The sequence below is a fragment of the Cornus florida genome, unplaced genomic scaffold (genome assembly GCF_030987335.1).
Source record: "Cornus florida cultivar Cherokee Brave unplaced genomic scaffold, ASM3098733v1 CherokeeBrave_3.0.0_Hap2_Chr03, whole genome shotgun sequence".
NCBI classification, from domain to species: domain Eukaryota; kingdom Viridiplantae; phylum Streptophyta; class Magnoliopsida; order Cornales; family Cornaceae; genus Cornus; species Cornus florida.
In genome coordinates, this window is record NW_026775573.1 from 41,537,722 (window position 1) to 41,561,674 (window position 23,953).

The 23,953-nt window shown below is 36.3% G+C and overlaps 1 protein-coding gene across 2 annotated transcripts; it reads left to right on the plus strand.

The window, feature by feature from the left end:
• Positions 1-872: 872 nt before the first annotated feature.
• Positions 873-15,508, plus strand: LOC132300361 (tRNase Z TRZ1-like). 2 transcript variants are annotated; one of them, XM_059797399.1, is made up of 9 exons: positions 873-1,217; positions 7,165-7,327; positions 7,432-7,502; positions 7,620-7,715; positions 8,512-8,625; positions 13,033-13,101; positions 13,236-13,310; positions 13,861-15,173; positions 15,276-15,508. In XM_059797399.1, exons 1-8 carry the CDS (start codon positions 954-956, stop codon positions 13,933-13,935), a joined length of 927 nt encoding a protein of 308 aa, XP_059653382.1. In that variant the 5' UTR covers positions 873-953; the 3' UTR covers positions 13,936-15,173; positions 15,276-15,508. The 2 variants fall into 2 exon arrangements, with proteins under 2 accessions (XP_059653382.1, XP_059653383.1); XM_059797400.1 differs by having other exon boundaries at positions 15,303-15,508.
• Positions 15,509-23,953: the final 8,445 nt, after the last annotated feature.

Genomic DNA, 23,953 nt, shown 5'->3' on the forward strand with positions numbered 1-23,953 from the left:
TTACAATTCGCCCCTTGAGATCCCTTAACCACATGGCACTTGGTTTATACATAGTCATTCTTATTTTAAGTAAGGTTCCATGAGAAAGGTTTGTCCAGGTTTCAGTCTAGAAAACTAAAGGTAAACTCGAATTCTAGATGTTCCACTAAACACTTGATTGTTTGAGTGTCACGAAGGAGGTGTCAATGTTATATAAACATAAATGGTAGAGTTAGTGTGTGTAATTTTTGAAAACACAAGAACATCTTATGTAATTTTAGTTTCGTGAAAAGGTGAGTGTAATTTTTCCATAATATTTTCCCCCAAGTATCTGCTATTTCTCATCCAAATATCGTAAATGTGCCATGTATCACACACTTGTTTAACTATATACCATGTTATGATTTTATCTATAATTTAATTCCAAAAAAAAAAAAAAAAAAAGATGGTGTGGTGTTTGTTTAATCGTTGAATATGATTAATAATTAAATATTCTAAATCATAAGTCATGTAATAATATAGGCGAATCAAAATATATTGGACTATACTACTATGATTTAAGATTATTTAATAATTTTTTTTTTTATTAAATATAGATCTAAAATACTAAGAGAGAAAATTATTTGAGAACATCAACACAAAAAAATATATAAAAAATAAAAAATAAAAGGAGAAGAATATCCAACGAGAGTGTGATGTCACATATGTGAGTTCCAGACTTCCAGAGAGTGCAGTTCCTTTTTAACTTTTTTATGTTTCTCAAAAATAATTTAATAATTTTTCGGTTGCAACAAGTGTCAAAAATATATACTGGGGCCGACTGTGATGCCACCGAGACCCTGGGCCGAGTCGGAATAGAAGGACTCTTGTAAACCGGTCGGTTTACAACTGATAGTAAGACGCCTATTTCTAAGTTTCAATTTTCACAGACCTAAAAATTCTCTGGTTTTGGCACTTGTGGTGGTGGTTCAGACATGGAATCGAAGACGAAGAAGAGTTCCGATTCAGCAGAGAAACGCGATGATTTGAATTCAAAATCAACGGAGGAGGAGGAGAAGAAGAAGCAGCAAAAGGGGATGAAGATTGAAGGGTACCAAATAGAGGGTTTGTCGATTGCTGGGCATGAAACGTGCGTAATCCTCCCAACGCTCAATTTAGCATTCGACATCGGCAAATGCCCCCAACGCGCCATTTCCCAGCAGTTCCTCTTCATCTCTCACGGTCACATGGATCACATTGTGAGTCTCTGCTTACCCTGTTACATTTATATACATTCATATATATATATATATATATATCTATATATATATATATAATGGATTTTTATGGGTTTGTCTAATTATTGCATTCTTGATGTGATATAAAATCTAATCTTTCGGGATTTAGTTTGGTTTTGAAGTAATAGAGAATATGATTATGAGTATTTTTTAAGTTTTTTGAACTGAGTCAAATATATGGAATTAAAGGGTCAATTTTGTTGAGTTGTTTAAATTTGTGCTCCTACATATTTTTTTTACAATAATGAGAATCATTACTTTGTATCTGAATAATTATAAAGACCCTATCACTGCTATTTTTTTTGCGACAACCCATGATGCTCATGGTTTTAATTGGTTGGACTAAAGAGAGAGGCCACTCACTTTGGTGTGTGTTTATTGAGTGTAAATTTGTTGTGGATTTTTTCTAGTGTAAGCTGTAAATAACCCAATTTTCAACACATATAATTCAGAGTATAATATATTGTCAATGCAATGTCTTGAATTAATGTGTAAGAGATATACAAAACCAAGAGGGGCATGCCCCTTTGTACAAGAACAGCAGTCAGCTTAAGGCATATTGGAGATAATAAAAAGCCAAAAATTAAAGAATAACAGTACAAACAGCCCTGAGAACATCAAAATAATACTACAAAATGACAAAATGGCCATATAAAGTGCGGCATGAAACTCACAAGCAACCCACAAATTAAAACTCCAAAGCTGCAAAAACAAACTGAAGCAACGTGAAGAGAGCAACGACAACTAGCATGAAGAAATGCAGAAGGACATAGACAAAAATAAAAATAAAAAATTGTGGGCACTGAACCAGCTTCCATGTAACTTGTGTGAGTGTGTGTTAAGACACCAAAAATGGACTGGGCCGGGCACGATCCAGATTGCTAATAACGGGTCGGGTCAGAGCAACCGCTCCGAACCAAGCCTTCACTAGACAAGCCCAGGACCGGAAAATCATGTTGGAAGCCCGATTTCAGATAAAAGGAATTGGGCCCATAACCAAGAGAAGCCCAGAAGGTTTGCCCAATGCAAGGAGTTAGTTAGGAAGCTTCTAGAAGATTTGTAACAATCTATAAATAGACTGAAAATAGAGGGAAGGGGGGGTTGGAAAATTTCTTGAAGTGTAGAATTATTCTTTCTAAATAGAGAGTATTTTTCCTGCATCTTCAATGGCGCCGTCTGAACGGGAGAGCTGATGGTTTCGTGCGTTCGGAAGAAGAAGAAGCAGCTAATGTAAGGAAGACGTCAATAGTCTCTACGGAGGAGAAGTCCAAAACCAAGATCCGGCAAAAACAAGCTCCACCACAACGTCAGACCTTCTGGAAAGCAGAGAAGAGGCCTAGAGAGGAGGAGTCGGTCACTCCACTTAAAGTCACTCTGGCAAGGTTATATCAGGAGAAAAAAGATAAGTTTCATTCTCCCCTACTAATTAGACAACCTCTCGAATAGAGAGATCAATCTAAACATTGTGCTTTCTATAGTGATTTTGGTCATCAGACTAATGAATGCAGGAACTTAAGGAGGCAAGTGGAAATGCTGATAGCAAAGGGCGAGTTTGCAGGATATATTCAAGGGCCGACAGTGGAGCAGAACCGACCGGCAGAGCAAGTGAAGGGAAATCTAAAGCCAAGCTACCATAACGCTCAGCCTGTTCAGATAATAAATACAATCCATGGCCGACCTGAGCCGACCGAGGAGTCGGAAGAACTACTTTGAACGCGCCTCCAGCAAGCGCAGATGAAAAGAAGGATAGGTAGTGTAAACACTCTACACCAGCCGAGCACATCAGTTCAGATAAAGTTCGCCAGAACGGATCTGTGACGCAAGGATATTTTTGACCGAACATGTCACGAGATGTAGAAGAATTCTCTAGAAGATGCGATAAGTGCCAAAGGTCTGGACCACTAATCCACCAACCACCTGAAGACTTGCACGTAATGACCAAACCATGGCCTTTCGCGCAATAGTGGATGGATGTGGTTGGCCCTCTCCCGACCGCGAGATCGCAGAACAAATACGTTCTGCGTGCAACAGATTATTTCACCAAATGGATAGAGGCATAATAGAACCGTACCCCAGTGTGACCCAGACTCAATAAGCAATTGAGGGAGTTGTTGGAGGAGAATGGAGTCAATCAGAAGTTGGCGGCGGTTAGCCATCCGCAGGCGAACGGTCAAGCTGAAATTACTAACAGAACAATCTTTGCTTGCATCAAAAAGAAGCTTGAGGACGAGAAGGGTAAGTGGTTGGATGAACTTCCGAGCGTCTTGTGGGTTTATAGAACAACCCCTAGACGGCCAACTAAAGAAAGCCCGTTCGCTCAACTAAAGAAAGCCCGTTCGCTCAACTAAAGAAAGCCCGTTTGCTATGGCATGCGGCATTAAAGCAGTAATACCGGTTGAACATTTAGTTCTAACCGTTCGGAGTTCGGCATGGAATAAAGAGCAGAACGATAGTATGTTGAAATTTAATCTCGATTTGCTGGAAGAGAAAAGAGATGTAGCGGCTGTAAGGCTTGCGTCATATCAGCAAACTTTTATGAATAGTCACAACAAAAAGGTGAAGCATAGAGGCTTTACGCCTAGCGATTTAGTTCTAAAAAAGAAGGTGGGAATTGTTAAGAAGATGATGTCACCCTGGGAAGGTCCATACAGAGTTGCAAAGGCCATAGGAAAGGGGGCATACAATTTAGAGGCCATGGCTGGGAGGTTGGTCAACAAACCATAGAATGCCACATCTCTAAAAGGTACTATCAGTAAAGGTTGAATTTCATTCTGAACAATGTTGATTTAGAATTACGCTTTTACAAATGTACGTACTCTCCGAGCCAAGTAAGTGGCAAATAGCACTACGAGCCCAACGCCAAACACTTGCATATAATAAAAGTCAAGTGGCAAGTGACATTCTAGCCGAGCGTCAGACACTTAGCCAAGTAAGTGACAAATGGCACTACGACTCGAACGCCAAACACTTGCACCAAATAAAAGCCAAGTAAGTGGCAAGTGGCATTCTAGCCGAGTGCCAGATGCTTAGCCAAGTAAGTGGCAAGTGGCATTCTAGCCGAGCGCCAGACGCTTAGCCAAGTAAGTGGCAAATGGCACTATGAGTTGAACGCCAAACATTCACACAAAATAAGAGCCAAGTGGCAAGTGGCATTCTAGTCGAGCGCTAGGCACTTAGCCAAGTGAGTAGCAAATGGCACTACGAGCCGAACGCCAAACACTTGCACAAAATAAAAGCCAAGTGGCAAGTGGCAAGTGGCAAGTGGCATTCTAGCTGAGCGCCAAGCACTTAGCCAAGTAAGTGGCAAGTGGCACTATGAGCCGAACGCCAAACACTTGCGAAAAATAAGTGGCAAGTGACATTCTAGCCGGGCGCCAAACACTTAGCCAAGTAAGTGGCAAATGGCACTACGAGCCAAACGCCAAACACGCAGAATAAATAAGCTAGATGACAAGTAGCATTCTAGCCGAGCGCTAGGTACTCAGCCGAGTGAGTAGCAAATGGCACTACTAGCCGAACGCCAAACACTTGCGCAAAATGAAAATCAAATAGAGAAGTTAAACTGTCAGTTCATTTAAGCACAGGTTGGAGTATGGAAGCTTTGCAAAAGAAAGTCATCATTTCATTCATCATCATAAAATATTCCTTGAAGTACAGGAAATGACACAGAAATAAGAAAGTAATACAAAAGACAGCAGAGCATTATTCTATTATATCCTCCCCTGCGCCTGATCCATTGCCTGTTCCATCATCCTTGGCTGCCTCATCATCACCGATTGGCTCATTGCCTCCCTCTTCATCATTGGTTGCTTCATCACTTCTGGAGGGAGAATCAAGATGGATGATCTCCTCAGTTGGTAAAGTTCTGTCAGTAGCAACGGCTGTGAGAGGAACAACGGTGGTGAGGGGAGGAACATTCAGAGGACGGACAGGTGGAATGACCCCAGAAGTTGTAATCTCATTGCACTCAACAAAGATATTTTCAGCAGGAGCAGGGGATGGATCCTTGTACACGCTTGGTGGGACAATGTCCAGAGAGGCATCCAGCTCATCCGGACCTGCGCATGAGCTTGATTTGCCTTCAGGAGGAGAACGGTCAATAAAACCATCTCTATATCCCTCAGCGTATCTGATAGCCCCGATCCTGGAAAAGTGCGCGTGAAGAGCCCTCATGTTCAGCAGAGCGGTGCGCTCGTTCGAGAATCTCTTCACAGAAACAGAATGGGTCAACCGTTCAGCAATAAGAGTGCGTTGAATATCCCCCTTCTCAGCCTTCATAGCATCCCTTCCTGTCTGCGCAACGTTCTTCTTTGTCTTCAGAATGTCTATTTCACCTTGGAGAGAATCCCGCTCGGCCTTTAGAGCGTTCCTCTCAGCCCTCATAGCGTCGATCTCCTTATCTTATTCATTCAGCCTGACCAACAGTGGTGTATTTTTAGCCTTTGCTTCTTGCTCAGCTTTGACGGATCTGTTGAGACCGGTAGAGGGAACTTTAAGCTTTTCTTTCAAAGTTTCAATACCTTTTTGGAAGGTGAACATCCCAAATAGAGTCTGCACAAAGACACAGATGTTCGGATAAGTACAAGTGTCAAATAATCAGAACGGGAAAAACAGAAGGTGAAAAGGAGAGGAAGAATTACCTCAACAGCAGTTGCTAGGAAGCGTTGGTACATCTCATTGAAGGTCATTTTGTTCTGAACCTCTACGTCTGAGCAAGGGACGCCATGGAGTGGCAGAGGTTCTGGCTACTTCACCCTCTGGAATGGTTACCTGAGGGGAAGGAAGAGTCATGGTGATCCTGAAAGACCGAGCCCTTTGGGCCGGAGGAAAAACGCTTTGATCATGGCCACCTTCAGGTTGAGGCCTCTTGCCCAGGCTCTTCTCTGAAACACGAGTTCAGGCAACGGGAGAACTCACAGCACTTGGAGAAGAACCCTCAACGCCCAATAAACCACGGTAGTAATGGTGCAGCAAATCTCAAAGCACCGTTCTCTGAACTAACCGTTCGCTTCCCCACGTCATCACCTCGAGCTGTCACATCATGATTATGTCTTTTCGATAATCTCACCCTAATTAATTAGGGACAGATTATGGGGGCAGATGAAGACACCAAAAATGGATTGGGCCGGGCGCGATCCAGATTGCTAATAACGGGTCGGGCAAGAGCAACCGTTCCAAACCAAGTTTTCACTAGTCAAGTCCAGGACCGGAAAATCATGTTGGAAGCCTGATTTCAGATAAAAGGAATTGGGCCCATAACCAAGAGAAGCCCAAAAGGTCAGCCCAACGCAAGGAGTTAGTTAGGAAGCTTCTAGAAGATTTGTAACAGTCTATAAATAGACTGAAAATAGAGGGAAGGGGGTTGGAAGATTTCTTGAAGTGTAGAATTATTCTTTCTAAATAGAGAGTATTTTTCCTGCATCTTCAGTGTGTGCTTGCGTGTGTATATATGAGGTTAGGAATTGGGTTCAACCATTAAAGTTAGATTTGGATTGCTTAAAGATTGGGTTGGTCTGCCAAGTTGCACCCTTAATTGAAACATTCTAGAATTCTGTTTAAACTAAAAAGTATATCTGGATTGAGTCTTGTCTTATTGGGCTTCCCCACAATTTTTTGTTTTTTTAGCATCACAAATTCACAATCTCATTGTTATATATTTCTCACTTCTCCCCACCAGCTCCTGGTACACAGAGTTCACTCACAATTTTTTTGTTATTTCAGCATCACAATTGTCATTGTTATATAATTTATCACTTTCCCCACCTTGTTGGACATTTTCCCCCACAAATTTTCTACCCACTTAATTCTTCAGTTAACCATGGTATGCAAACCACTTTTCTTATACAGCAAAAATGATATCTTCCTTCCTTGTGGGAATCTATTTGTGACATAAGTTTTCATTCCTTAGGGAGGATTGCCCATGTATGTTGCAACTCGTGGCTTGTATAGAATGACGCCCCCTACTATTTTTGTACCAACAGCTATAAAAGAAAGTGTAGAAAAACTCTTTGAGGTGCACAGGGCAATGGACCAATCAGAGCTGAAGCATCAGCTAATTGGCTTGAATGTGGGTAATGTCCACTTTCTCATTGTATTTTGTCATTAGATTTCTTCTTGTGCTCATTTCTATTGGTATATTGTATTTGCTTAACTTTAGACTTTGTTATATTTTCAGGAGAAGAATTTTATTTAAGAAAGGACCTTAAAGTAAGAGCATTTAGGACCTATCATGTCATACCAAGCCAGGTGATATTATGATGTTATATTTTATTCTGTATCCATAATGACATCTCTGAAAATTGAAATGATATATTCCCAGAGTCCTCTTTTGCATTGACGGATTTTGCAAATATATTATGGCAGGGTTATATAATTTACTCCATCAGACATAAACTTAAGCAGGAGTATATTGGTCTTCCAGGGAATGAGATTAAGAGCTTGAAGTCATCAGGTGTGGAGGTCTGTCTCAGTTGTTGTATCTGTATCCCTGTTAGAAGTACAAGTTCATTTTAGTACACCTATATTGAAAGAATTGAAGGAAAGTACAGGAAAATGATTAATTCCTTTAAAGTGTTTTCCTTTGATTTCCTCTTTCTTTCCTCGATCTAAATGGACCTTAGCGAAAGTTTTAATATTTACTTTCTGTCAATTGTCGGGCCTCTAGAAGTATCACTTCAGGATTTTTTTTTTTTTTTTTGGTAAAAGAGTTTGGTTTTTGTTAGTTAATTCTTTATTAGTTGTCAATTTTATACATCGAAGGTTTTTTGAATTTTTGTTTTAAAGAAATTTTGTGAGGTAGAAGTTGAATTTTAGTACTTGATGAAGCATAATGTTGAATTTCAGAACTTATTTTATTTTATTTTATTAAATGAAAGAGAATGAAGAATGGAATTTGTAAATTTATGCTTTAACAATAGTTCTAAAATGGCAGGACAAGATAAAATATTTTGGGTAAATTATCAACACCATAGATCTCCGTAACTGTATATTTGGTGGATCTTATATGCAGTCAAAATTTGTTTGACTTTTTTCATATCTGTGATTCACCCTTCCTGCTTTCTGAAGTCCTTTTCCGTCATCTCCAAACACCACTGTCCTGTTTAAAGGAATATTTATTTTAATTAATTATACTTGTCAAAAAAAAAAAAATTTTTATTTTAATTAATTAATTATATATTTTTGGGGGAGAGGGGTACATTGTTGTTTTCTTGTTAGTTAGCTTATATGTTACATGCTTGGTTTTTCATATTCGCAGATTACATACCCTATTACCTCGCCTGAAATTGCTTTTACGGGAGACACCATGTCCGACTTCATCACTGATGATTCTAATACTGATGTTTTGAAAGCAAAGATTCTTATTATGGAGGTACAACACGTGAAATGTTACTAATTCTTTGTTATTTGCCTCTCTACCTCTGGTATTCTCTTTTTTAATACAGAAACAATTTACTTACATCTTAGTAACATGGACACAATAGAGTAGAATAAAACAAAGTAGGAACTTCAGCCAAGCACATAGTTACCTTATAAATGTGTACATCTTTGTGATTTTTGTTCTGGAACACAAGTTCGAGGGCACCTTACAGTTTAAAATTTGAAAACTAAATTTACTTTTTTCTTTATAACAGGTAAGTAACAATGAATTAAAATCTAACAAAATTGTTCTTTCTAAAGGAAAAGATTTAAGTAGAATGCCCTAACAATGTGTTCTATGTAACAGAGGATGGTGTGAACCACTTATTGTGTTTGGTTGACTAATAAAGGAAAAGAAAGAAAAGTATGGTAATCATGTTTGGGGAAGTAAAGGAAAGGAAAATATTTTAATGAATTTACCACCATACCCTTTTCCATTGATTTTAACTATTATAAAAATAAGGGCAAAATTGGAAGGATAACAAAAACAACTCATCAAGCTTTAATATATCCCTCCAAACCCTCCAAATCCTTCCATTCCCTTTCTTTTCCTTCCAAAGTTTTAATACCAAACACAAATAACCATGTCCCTCCAATTTCTTTCTTTTCTTTTCCTTCCATTTCTTTCCAACCAAACTGGCCTAAGTTTATGTTTTACCATAACTAATTTTAATATCACAAATTAAAAAATAAAAAATAAAAACGGAGAACTTGTATGTTTTGAGAAAAGTACATATCATTCATCATCACTTGTTAAAAGAAAATCACTCTCATTTGTAAGTAACTTAACGCTTTCAACTATGCGATTTAATAAATGTATCCCTACCTTACTACATGTTTGAATATGTGGCTTAACACTTGCTTGTACTCAGTCCATAAACCAAAACAATGTGTTCTATGTAACAGAGGTTAGCAATTGACAACATGCAAAGTGTTCTTGGATTTAGGACCTTTCTGTTTGCTAAATTTATGATTTGTGGTAATTTTGATCTAATATTTTGGCATTTAATTTTTTTTTTTTTTCACTTGTGTTCTTCAAATATCATGCCCCATGGCAGTGGTGATTGTGGAAGAATGCGACTCTAGTTACATGCTACACATTAAGTTCTCAAGTTCGCAAACTGCATTAGATTATGCAATGATATGCTTAGACGCTGTGAATTATGTTTTCCATTATCTTATGTGATGGGCTAACGCCTAAAAGGATGTATATGGATTCGTGATAGATACAGGAGATCTGATGGTTTTCTAAATTGCTGAAAATGGATTGTTGGATTTTCTCAACAGCTACCGTAGGGTTACCAAAGTGTTTCTAGGAATTATGGAGATTTTTATGTGTATATAGTGTAAAAGGACCACTCAGTCACTTTCGCTAGCATTACCAAGACAAATAACAAATAGATATGATGCAATACAAGTAAAATATGCTTGAATTATTCCTAGAGACAAAATTCCGTCAATAAGAAATTAATCAATCTATAATTGTTGAGAACTTACAACCCATTTCATATCACAGATAAAATATCATCATTTTTATTTTTTTATTTATTTGGGGGGGGGGGGGGGGGGTGCATTCAATTTGCTGTTTACATAATACAAATAGAAAGCTCATAAAAGGAAATAATTTGCTTGCCAGCCGTGGAAAATACATAAAAACTAAGCAGCTTTCAATTAGCTGTTTAAATAATACAAATAGACAGCTCAAAGAGATATCTATATAAGGAAATAATTTGCTTGCCGGCCGTGGAAAATACATAAAAACTAAGCAGCTTTAGCCCACACAGAAAAATATCAGACAGGAACAACAGAAAATAAAGCTAGAAAAAACACAACCCCCCAACCCCCCCCCCCCCCCCCCTCTCTCTCTCTCTCATATTACTGTAAAAAATTTAAATTATACTATTTAAAAGATCTGACAAAATAGATGAACAATCACTAATGACGTTAATTCAGTTATCTGCCCACAGATAATATCACTTATTAGCATGTTTCTTTCAGCCAAGAACCTTTCTAAGGACAATTGCAAGGAAAATAAGCTAACATTCAAAATTTAAACAAAACAAATTCAATCAATAGTATCATAAGAACAATATAACCTAGCCAAAAAAGATCCTATTATCACTACCATGTACTCTCAAACGTCCCATCAGTAACCATCCGCCCATGACAAAACTCATAAGTACCACAATCAAAGATGACGCAAACATCTCCAAATTGGTCAGTCAAATCCAAAATAAATAAAGAATTCTGATGCATATAATATAAAAAAAGTACTAATATGCATTACCTGCAGTTGGAAGCTATGGCGGCGAGGCCCTCTGTGGTGAACCCTTCACAGCAAACCAAAACCAAAGACTTGAAATTTAGGAAGGATCGAGAAAGCAGCTCAAGGCTCTCATTGGAGACCACTATCCCCTTCAACCTAAGCTCCTCCAAATTCAGACCACTCTTGGCCATGGCCTCAATCCATGTATGAAACTTAAAGCACCAAAAAGGGTCTTTCCTTTTGAGCGTAAGCGACCTAACCCTGGAAACCTGGCGATGAACCTCTCCGGACTGACTCTGTAGAAATTCCATATGAATACCTCTTCCCTGCTAAACCTCTTCACTATATACCATGACTTGCATACCAAAGACACCACATTCCGGTCTCAGTGAGACGTCAAGAAATTGAATACATGCTTTAAAACATCCTCAGGAAGGATATTCATCCTTTTACAGAAACAAATAAGAATGATAGATACTAAGGATTGTATGCATGTGTGTTTGTGATTTTATGTTTGTTTGTGTGTTCGGTCACTCACTGTTCAAGTGTCGGTAAATTGGGTAGAGTATGTGTATTTGTTTGGGATTGTATGCGTGTGTGTTTGTGTGTTCACTCACTCAGGTTCAAGTGTCGAGTATCCATCATTATTATTTGTTTATGTAGAAGGATGTATATCCTTCCTGAGGATGTTTTAGAGTACTTACTCAATTTCTTGACATATCACCAAGACCGGAATGTGTTGTCATTAGTATGCAACTTGTGGTATATAGTGAAGAGGTTTAGCACGGAAAAAGTAGTCATAGGAACTTTCTACGTAGTCAGTCCGGACTCCAGAGAGGTTCATCACCAGGTTTCCTCAGGTTAGGTCGCTTACACTCAAAGGAAAGCCCCTTTTTGCTGCTTTAAGTTTCGTACCCAAGGATTGGGGATGGTTTGTTCACCCTTGGATTGAGGCCATGGCCAAGAGTGGTCTGAAGTTGGAGGAGCTTTAGATTGAAGGGGATGGTGGTCTCTGATGAGAGCCTTGAGCTGCTTTCTTGATCCTTCTTAAATTTCTAGTCTTTGATTTTGGTTCGCTGTGAAGGGTTTACCATGGAGGGCCTTGCTGCCATAGCCTCCAACTGCAGGTATACATAATACTACTTTTTTATGTGGATATGTCTTTATTACATGCATCAGAATTCTTTATTTATTTTGCATTTGACTGACCAATTTGGAGATGTTTGCGCCATCTTTGATTGTGGTACTTGTGAGCTTTATCATGATCAGATAGTTACTGATGGGGTTGTTTGACCGTTAGTGTGTACACGGTAGTGATAATAGGATCTTTTTCGGTTGTTATATTGATTTGATGATTTTTTTGATTGAATTTGGTTTGTTTAGATTTTGAGTGTTAGCTTTTCCTTGCAAATGTCTTTTTCGGTTATGTTGTATTGATCTGTAGTTCCTGTTTGATAGTTTCTCTGTGGGCTAAAGATGCTTAATTTTTATGTATTTTCCATGGCTGGCAAGCAAATTATTTCGTTATACATATCTCTTTGAGCTGTCTATTTGTATTATTTAAACAGCTAATTGAATGCTATAAATACTGTCATCAATTCCCTAACCCCGTCTTGTCGTGTCGTCACAGGTATGTTGAGGGGAACAGGAGAGTCTAGGTAACTTAGTTAATCCCATATCCATGTCTGAGTGTAATATGGCAGAGAACGATACTTCACATACTTTTGAAGGGTCTATGTAATATAGCTTCGAGTTAAAGTGAGGTGAGCTTGAACTTGTGCATTTACTTGGCTTGGTTTGGTTTGCTTGCAGCTCTTGATGATGAAAAAATTGTTACATGTGCATATACTGTTTTGAACTTTGGAAGTAAAATGCTTGAGAAACAGATGTTTTTCTGCTTCTGGTGTAAAAATATTAATAAAAAAGGGAATTAAAATAAAAGAAGTCCTAAAAACATGATCGGATCAGTCAGGAATACTCGAACTAATTTTTCTTTTGCTTTGATTTGGCACAAACTAATTTTTATCCATATTATAGCCATGCCACCATGAAGTTTTAAATGCATTATTCATAGTGTAATGTATTTCTTCTCAGAGCACCTATGTTAACAACATGATGACAGTGGAGGATGCAAGAGAATATGGACACACACATTTGTCTGAGGTCAAGTATCTTGAGCTTTTCTGTAATTTTTTTTTTCTTTGTGCCATCTCTTGTCAGTCTAATAGTATATGTATCCTTTTAGACTCCTGACATGTTCTTATTTTCATTGGTTGTATTTCAATGAGCTTTTTCAGATTGTCAGTTATGCAGATAGATTCAAGAATAAAGCAATTCTTCTGATCCACTTTTCAGCTAGGTATCAAGCGGATGTAAGTTGCGTCTTTCCTTCCTATTATTGTCATTACTTTGTTTGTGCCATTTATCCTGTATTAGGGTTTTACTCAAAGAATATGATATGATATAATAATTCAGTAATGATTCTAATGGATTAAGTTACAATATTTACAAAAACTACAAAGCAAGTGTGTGTGTGTGTTTCCCAACTGATATATTGAAGTCTTGTAATGCTAGTTTAGACCAGCTCCTAGTCAAACAACTATTTATCCATCATTTGGGGGAAAAAAAGCTATTTCTCCATTATTATTATTATTATTTTGAACTTCTAATTGTCCGCTATTTCTTATTCTTTTCTTTTCTTATTTTTTATGGGGTGTCACAATCAAAGTCCTTGCTGTGATTTAATCCCAAAGATTTTCCCTGATTCAATAGATTATGCCAGGGTTGGTGAATCATCGAGTGTTATAAATAATATGGGTTGTTGGGTTCGTTTTGTATTGACTGTCTCTGGTCTGTTTATATGCTTCTTTAGTTTCTATTCTGTCATAACTAAGTCATCCTACTCTGCTTATTTTCTATCAGGAAATTCAAGATGCTGTTTCAGCATTGCCACGTCCTTTGGCAGGTCGAGTTTTTATGCTTACAGAAGGTTTCTGATTAGCATTATAGCTCAAAAGTAGGTTAACCACTGATTTTCGTGAAATTTTGCTTTTCCTTTTGGTGAAATATATTATTCCCTTTTCCCAAGTCTTGTTGGGAAGAGAATACATTTTCTTCATGTTGACTTATCTATGGCCACAAAAACTTTTTTTAAGATGGTTTTCATACTAATTGTATACAAATAAGAGTTATTTTGGAAGTGTTGGCCTATACGAACTTGAAAGATATCCAGATGGGTTGCTTTTATAATTTTGTTTTGATTGAAGTCAAGTAGCCTTAGCAGAACATGCTCAAGCTCAGAGGCACCCCATCCAATTGTCTTTTAGGGTTTGAGATTGTCTGCTTCTGTTTATATTTTAGCAGTTTGGCCGTCATTGTCATTCTTGCCATATGCTATGTTACATGGACTTGGGTACCGGTGTCGGACGCGGGTATGTATCCATGCGTTGGACGTATCAAATCTCTAAAAGAAGGACACACGTACACGACTAAATATTCATTTTATTAATTATTTTATTTTATTTTTTAGAATAAAGTAATGTTTTTATTTAATATAATGTTCAATATAGTCGTTTAACTCATTTTAAAGTAATAATATAATGTAATTGAATGATTGAATATACTTTTTAAGTACATGTCCAACTAAAAGTGTCGGACACATATTCCATACTCATGTTCGAGGGATACGTGTTCGACACGGGTACTTCACTATTTTTAAAGAGTCTGTGTAACAGAGTCCATATGAATGGAGCCGGTTACATGAATTCTTTATCTCGGTTCCTTTCTATTACCCTCCGTCATGATGAGATTAATTCAAGGGTCTTAAGAATTATATTTTAAATTTTCACTTTCTAAATTGTTTTTCAATCTATTCATACATTATTAAAATCTATGATAGAAAAATCATTATAATTGCGGTTGAACCCTGGAAAATCTGCTTCCCTATTTCACCGGAGACCATTGGATGGATGTGTATTATATATATATTGGCAGGTGTATGTTATATATAAACAATTGTAGGTGCACAATTTTGAAACTACAGGGATAGTCTTTGAACACTTTAGTGTTATTTGCACACTTTTGAAAACAGATAGGGGTGCAGTTGAAAACTATTCCCAAAGTGAGAGTCAGGAATGGTTTTAGGTGCGGCTTTTCAACATCAAAGTCTGTCACAAGAAAGACAAAGAAATGGGTGCTTGTGACTGGATTCGGTGATTCATTGGCCCTGCGACAAGGTAGAATTTCAACAATGTATTATTACCATATAATTTCCCCAGCCCAATGTGTTTTTTTTTTTTTTTTTAGTTAGTACTAACACACGTATACCTCTTCTGAAGTTTGAACTCCTAATCTCTTCCCTATAGAAAGTTGGAGCCTGGTACTGCTAAGCCATTGGTCTATTGGTTATCCCAATCCAATGTTGAGAGCCTCCAGGGCATTCTTCTCGGGACGGGGATGGGCAGCCAACTGCATTGATTTCGGAGTTTCGGCCGGCAATCACAGCGGTGCGGTGGAAGGAGCTGAACCATCAAGTCCTCTTGTACAAAAGAAAATAAAATAAAATAAAATAGATTCTCTCTCTCTCTTCCCACTGTTGAATTAGGATTTGTTCTCTTTGTGGCTTTATTGGGTTACTGAGAAAATAAAAATTGGGTCAGAAAACATATAATCTGGATTAACCAAAAATTTTCAATCCCGTGATGTTGTAAGATTTTTAAGTTTTGATTTGTTTTCTTTTCTTTTCCTCCCGATTTTGTTCACTATCATAAAATTTAAGCTTAACAAATAATTGTTCAAAGTTTTCAGACAAGTATTTGCTTTCAAACAACCGGTTCTAATTGTTTGTTAATTGAAATTTATAATTTTATCAATTAATGAAGCACCAATTGTTATAAAATTAAAGGAGTGATATTTTTCTAGTCCAAATAGTGTATATACTTCATAGTTCTTACGGTGAATGAGAAGAAAAAAAAATATTGAAAGAGAAATTATACAGAGACAAAGAGCCCTTAGAGAGAGAGAAAATAAAAATAGTTAATTTATAGAAAGAAAATTAATTAAATAAGGGTATTATTATATATATTATAATATATAGATATGAGGGAGAAAATGAGTAAAGGGTAGTTTGGGTATTTCAAAAGGGCATTGTTGGTATTAAAGATTATTTTTGGTCACATGACCTGCACATGTCAATTTTGGGGGTCAGAAGTTCTTATTTGCACACTTTTAAAACTACAGGGTAGGATTTGGACATGATGAGTGTTATTTATATACTTTTGAAATAATAAAGGTATTTTTTGTACTTTACCCTATAAACAAGTGACACTATTGTTGTTGTTATTTTTTGTTTTTCTCACTTTCTATCCTAAATTAATTCAAAATATGTGGTATGAGAGTGATTTCAGGATCCTCTTCTGAATAACTTATGTTGTATGTCAATTGTGCATTTAAATTGACAACGCAACAACTTTAAATCGTTATCAAAATAATTTAGCTTAGCAACGTAATTATTAGGTAAAACATATTGAATTCCTGCATAATATGTTGTAGAGTGTCACAATGTAAATGTATTGTATGAACTTTACTGTTTGAAAGATAACGCCAATATGTGCTCAATGTTATTAGGGTTATATCCATTTTTGTTTAGTCATCTAATCCCCCGGTTGTATCCATTTTTGTTTAGCATTCTCTCTTGTTTTCTTCTCTTTTATTTCTTTAATGCATAAGATAAATGAACTGCAAGAAAAGCTTACCAAAAGATTATTATAATTGAGCACTATGTGTGACTTGTACAAATTGAACACTAAGAAGAGAAAATTTCCCATTAGAGGATTTGTGACAAACTTAGGAATGATAGACAAAAACGTCATTATTATGTCTCTTTGATTGTGCGCAAGAGGCATTGTAGTTGCGTGGTTGATTTTTGGATGGATAGTGATTTTGCATTTTCACCTTTGGAAAAGTTTTTCATAATGGAGATCATAATTATCTGATTTTTTTTTTTTGCATTCCTTGAAAGTGATCAATATATACCTTTGGAAAAGTTTTTCAGATAATTATGATCTCCATCATGAAAAACTTTTTCAAAGGTCAAAATGCAAAATCTACAAAATTGTTCACTTGCTTTTTGATGTGTAAGAAAAATGTATGAACACTTTAAATATTAACCATTAGATTCAATTAAACAGTAAAAAATGTAGTTTATTATTTTATATCTATACCATTCATATGTCATTCTCAGACAAATATTAAATGATAATTAGTAAATGATTCTGGACCGTGTGGTCTGATCAATTCAACTAAGAAAAGGGATTCATCAAAATCTAAAAAATAAAAGTTAATATAAATAAGGAATAATTACACCTTCTTCCCATGTAGATTGCCTAAATAATATGACATCTCATTTACTTTAAAATATAACATTGACTTCAGGTTTGAGTAACACTGTCCCTTGTCATAAAATTTGACGTTCTTATCTACTGATGTCGTGATTAAAATTTATTTAACACCCAAAAATACCTTTTGAAAGTTTGAAAATGTTATTTTGTCCATAGTATAATGGATATAATAATTATTTAGTACCAACGGGTTAGTGATTTAGCGGTATCGGTTTCTTACCTATCAAAGAGAGGTCAAAGGTTAAAGTCTCAAAAAAGACATGTGTGTGTGAGTACCAATTAGAAAAAAATATAATAATTATTTAACAAATTTGGGTCATGGTCAATACTGACCGAGGAGGTCAGTGTTATATTTGAAAGTAGAGGTGAGGTTCCTATTATTTAAACAATCTATAGGGGAGGTAAAGTGTATATATCTTTATTATATTTTTTTGTTGAATTGAATCACCTAGTGACATATGGTTTTTTGTTGAATTATTGTTTATGGAGTTTCTAAGATTTCACTATAATGAAGAAAAACGAAATTACAGAATTTGATCTGTTTACACATAATAAGATTTACAGTATTATCAGACTCTACACTTTTATAATTGTACCTAACTACATGTTTGGACGCATGAAAACGGTCTGTCTGTTTTTTTTTCTTCATGAAAACGGTCTCTTGATGATTCTAGTTCCAACAAGCATAAGTTAAATGCAAGTGATAACATTAAAAGAAGAAGCAATGCGATTTGTATACAAAGTTTTGCATTGTCGGTTGAAAATCATTATGTGATCGTCATTGATTTCTATTTGAACTTGGACAAATCTGAGAAGTAGTACACGCATACAAATTCTATTTTTTTTATAAATTAATTATGAACTTAGGTTGTTCTAGTTATGCCCAAGTGGAACGTACTTGAACTATGGTTATTATTATTAGTATTATTTGTGTGCATATGTGAATGAATGAATAATTAACTAATGCACTTCCATTTTGGGAAAAATTAAGTTTTCAAAGTGGCTATAATTGAAGCAGACCACATCAAATATGTCATAGAAGGTACTCGTCATGTCCCAAAAGCATCAAGTTGTCCACTATCCACATGTTTTATTTTCATACATGCATGCATACATATGCGCACACACAATTTAGTACTAAGGTCAAAATAGTGCAAACCACTAGCCAATTTTTTTTATAGATAAATGCTATTCATTGACAAATGTGTATTATGAGCTCCAACGCTCACTTTCCTTTCACAAATGTCCGTTAGGTGTTCAAACTCCTCACATTCTCTTTAATTAAGAGAAGAGAAACCACCGCTATTCACCTACAAATTTTGTTCTTGTGAAGTGAGTGGGCAAGTATCTAGCCCGACCCATATTCCAGATGTTTTTGTGAGCGACCCAAGTGCAAATTTCATTGAAGTATCAGTCCAATCCTCGTGGATTGTGGACGTGTAAAGGCCAAGATAGGTTTCTCATAATACAAGGCATGGACCCACCACCTCCCGAGCCTTCACTTTCTTAGTCCACTCTTGCTTCACCCTTTGAAAGCTAGTAAAGCTTGGGGACATGAAAAACAAATCGACCATGCTATGGACAAACGCTTCAATAGCCATCTTTGGTGTGATGCAGCGTTGGTGCCTGTTACTTTCATTCCCCATATCTTCTTGTTGTTATTGTGTACTTATGTTGTTTTGTTTCTCTAGTGGTGTTTGTTTGTTTGTTTGTCAAGGAAAAAACCAAAAAAAAAAAAAAAACACACACACACACACAAGAAGAAGAAGTGAGTGACCTAATTGTATTAGCTAAATATTTTACAAACTATGATTCACTATATCAGCAAATACGCACACTGCTTATCGGTCAGTTTGTAACCCATTTTCAAAGGTTCGATACTATTGCATACCTTTATGAATCTACCGATTTATTCGCCCGAGTCTACTACGATTGCAATGCACAAACATATAGATCCCGTTTGGGGAGCTTTCTGGAGCCTCAAAAAGTCCTTCCAAGCTTGAAAAGTCCATTTGAAAAAAATTGTAACTTTGGTTACACATATGTTAAACACTTTCTTGAAAATCAAATGGCCAAGAAACCCATTTCAAACAATTAAGAAAATATTACTTTTGAAAACTCTTTTTAAGAAGCCAATTTTTTTTCAACGATAAATTTATTATTTTACTAATTTGTACATGTACTTTTTATAAATTGACAAGATTATCCTATATTCTATCTTAGTCCTCCGTTCCACCCCACCACCACTAACTTCTACCACCGGCACCATCACCCTTCACTACCACCTTCCACCACCATCACCTTCCACAACCGCCACCATTACCCTTCACTACCACTACCACTACCACCAACCACTACCACCGTGACCTTTACCACAACCATTGCCACCACCGCCACCACCACCTTCCACCACCATCACCATTTTCACCTCCACCATCACCCTCCACTACCATTGCCATCGCCACCTTCTAGGCTTCCACCACTACCATTGCTGCCACCGCAACCCTCAACCGTGACCTTCCACCACCGTCGACGTCATCACATTCCACCACCAACCTCCTCAACCGCCACCTTCCACCACTACCATCGCAATTACTTTCTGCCACCACCACTATATATTAGCATTGTCATCGCCTTTCATTACTGCCGCCTTCACACTTTTTTATTAAAGGGTTGCAATAATTGTTAAGGATAACGGATATTATTGTCAAGAAAAAAATAATTTAAAAGTTAAACTAAATTTAAAAAATGTTTTCGTCAAACGTTTTTTCATATAAATTCATTACAATAAAATTCTTTTCACAAATACCTTTATTAATAAAGGATTTTTAATACGAGGAAGCTCTCCAAACGGGATTACAATCTTTATTTATATAAAATTGTCTGTTTATTTTCAAATCTGGTCAAAGATCATATATTATATTAGTAAAGTGTTGACACGAGGTATAGAATAGAGAGTACGATTGAGAGATCACTTTCAAAAAATAATAATAAATAAAACCGAGGCTGCTGGGCCATCACCCTCAACTTTAATAAGAAAACAGTGAACCTGCAAGCAATATTGTCTATATTACCTGAAACAAAGTTGTCGAAAGTTGGACACAATATCATATAAACACATTGGTTGAAGGCTGCATATACTTAGTGGCCGAAACCAATTGATATTATTGGGTAATGCCTTTTAGTGGCCGAAACCAATTCATTTAATTAGGTATACCTTTTGTAAGGTGTTCCCTTTCTTTGGACTTGCAGTTGTATCAATTTAATTAAGTACACGTTTCTACAAACAATTTGACAACCCACTAGTAGTTGTAGTACCCTTTCCTTGACATTCCTTTTGCTTCAATTCAATCCAAGAAAATTAATTGATACAAATGTAGTACGGGACATGGTGGTTTTCACCCAATTTTGTGTATGTGGCCAAATTCTAAATAAAGAATTTTTCATTAGAAAATTATTTTCATACAATAGAATGTGGTATTTTTTTTTTTTTAATCTTCTTTATTTATTTATTTATTTATTTTGTATACGTAATGATAAAAAGTTTGATGGTCGGATTCAACTAATTTCATATCAATGGTGACACCATCAAAAATATTATTAATATTATGATGACGTCAATTTCTATTCACATAAATTAATAAGGCCTAATTTTGTATGTAGGAATGAAATAAATCTAGAAATGAAATAAGAATGGGAATACAATGGAATAGTCATTTTCATTATATTGTTTAATTGTAAATATGAAATAATATAAGAATGAAATAATACTCCCAATTAAAAAACTGTTGCACTCCACTCATTTAGAAGCTCATGAAATTCTAATGAGTGGTAATATACCGTCCGAATCAAACTGCTTAGTATTTTCCAATTTTAATTATTTGTTTGACATTTTATTTTTCCACTAAGCACAAATGCATATAGGGCATTTCTTTCTTTTTAATGGGCCGCGAAGGTACACCATTAGTATTGGTTGGAAGGAAAAGAAAATTTAGGGTTGCATGTCTTATCAACAGGTGCAGATACAATTCAACTATTGCTGAAGTGATCTAAAATGAATTACGTACACTAGACTTAAGGAATTTATGTAGTTTTAATAATACCATACTTTTTATTTTTTTTATTATTATTTTTTTTGGTGTCACTTTAATGGCGTTCAAAGCTTCTACAATCATCTAATTGCGTTCTAATTGCGTTCTATGTTTTTTGGCGTTCTAATTGCGTTCTATTTTTTGCGTTCAAAGCTTCTAGAATCACTTTAATTGCGTTCTATTTTTTTTGGTGTCACTTTAATTGCGTTCTAATTGCGTTCAAAGCCAATAGAGCGATCTAATTGCGTTCAAAGCTTCTAGAATCATGAAAACATACACTTTTTAAACCTAAAAAGACACACACTTTTTTAACCTAAAAAGCAATATAAACATGAAAAACATTGTTTCTCATCTTAATTTCCCAAATCAATCTAGAAAAAGCTAGAAGCAGCAAAATGTTGGTGCAACAGTCTGCGTAATGTCAATCGTGATTGTGCCACTTTGTTTTGTCGTGAGATTCTTATGAAATGATGCATCTCCTGACGTGGAACTTTCTAAAATAATGATCAATTAAGCCTACGCAGCCACATAAATAAATATTATAAAATAAAGCAAGTAAAGTAAAATTTGAGATATGGTATCTAATATTTAACTAAAAGTCTTAATTGGTAAAAATTAACCAATCATTTATGAAAAATCTTGGTGACTCTACTGTATCGAGCAAAACAATCCATTATATTTGAAGCAAGGTACAATAGATTCTGACTCAAACTCATAGATTTTCGTTCTACCAAAAATCAATTGTTGATTGTCCGTAACTTTGCAACTCCCCTGTTCAACAACTCTCGACCTCAAGCTTACTTTGGATCTCTCTAGAAAGATCACTGGTAGATCAACCAACGCTCCACAAATGTCTTTGATTCATTCAAAGTATAATCGAAACCTCCTCTTCCTTCAAATCTGAATTTTGTAAAGTTTTGCAGAAATTAAATCTGTTGTTTTGATAAACTTGTAATCTAATGTAGACTTTATTAGAAAATATATGCTTCATATGATATTTAAAATATAACCAACCTTATATTAATATGTCATGAGATAATTAATAATATGCTAAAAATAATTAATTAATTAATCAACTCGATATTTAATTAAATATGCAAATTAAATCAATAAAATAACAATAATAAATAAAGAACCTGGACCGAGGCTAGTATTGGATACTATGTTATTAAGACAATCTATGTCCTTAAGATAATTTACGTCACGTAAGGTTGAGTGTCCTCATGGATATTGTGAACTTGTAATGAAAGTTCATGGTGAACTTTCAGAGTCACGGTTCGTTGACTGGTGTGAACTTGCAATGAAGTGAACACAACCAAGTACAGAAAAAACGGCTCTTTTTCTACTCTCTCTCTTAAAAAGTTTTTCCCTCATGAGAGTCTCCTCATCCAACGGTCTCCCTCACCGGAAAACCACACCCAACCACTTAAAACCACTATTTCTCCCACTCAAATTCCCTCCGTAGGCATGTTCCACCTATGTCACTCAAAACCCATCCAACCTCAACCCCAAAAGCCCACCTTCAAATCACCTAAAAACCCCCTTTAAGCCACAGAGATCAACTAAAACCCATCCCCAGCAGCAACCCATCACCATTCTAAAACGACCTGCTAATCAACCACCTATCAAAACCCATACCAAAGCACAACCCAATCCAAAGCAGAAAAGGGTCGTCACGTTTTCTGATCATACAACTAATCACTTCCCAACTAATCATGAGCCACACCAGCAAATCAAGCATATTTATAAAGATGACTATAACCAAATTCTTATTGACCTTGACCCATCAAACACACAGGCCATGATTGATGAAATCTATAGGCTCCGAGTTGAAGTTGTTGAGTTTAGGAGCAATTACAGGTATTCTTATCTTCTTGAAGAGGTTGAATGGCTTAGGGACCTCATTGGGAGAGGTCAAGAATCTCAAAGAGTCCTTAGAGCAAGGGTCACGGAACTGAGTGATCAAATTATTCTCCTTAACCACAACTCAATCACTACTGAGGCTCAGAGCTGTTTCAAGGATTCAGATCCACCTTCAGATGTAGTTGTGCCAGAACCACCCCCATTGACCACTCTATTGACCGGACCATACTATCCCACCAAACCAAACACCAGCCAAACATTTCAAAATTCAAATCCTCTACATCATCACATCACTCTGACATATCACAGCCCATTGAGGATAGCTCCTTACACCAAAATAGCACCCTACCCCCAGTTAAAGTCTCCTTAGTCAAAAACCATTCTGTATGCACTCCTATTGTATCACACACCCCTACTACAGCCAGCACATATCCTATTCCCCAAAACCACCAACCAAACATTACCCCCCCCCTCCAAAACCGCAGCCACAAAACAACCTTAACAATCAAACCACCACTTCCCTTCTAAACAACCCTTCTTCTCCAACCACTCTTCCATACATTCCAATCCCCCCAATCATCCCTCCTACACCACAAACACTCAATCCCCCTAAACAGAGGCCAGAATCACTCACTTGGGCTTCAGTTGTGAGGGATTCCAAAA

Bases quoted from the DNA above. Each gene is read 5' to 3' on its own strand.
- LOC132300361 (XM_059797399.1), top strand. From the start codon at position 954: ATGGAATCGAAGACGAAGAAGAGTTCCGATTCAGCAGAGAAACGCGAT. The intron at 1,218-7,164 runs GTGAGTCTCTGC...TTCATTCCTTAG, and splicing joins ACGGTCACATGGATCACATT to GGAGGATTGCCCATGTATGT. The intron at 8,626-13,032 runs GTACAACACGTG...ATTTCTTCTCAG, and splicing joins CAAAGATTCTTATTATGGAG to AGCACCTATGTTAACAACAT.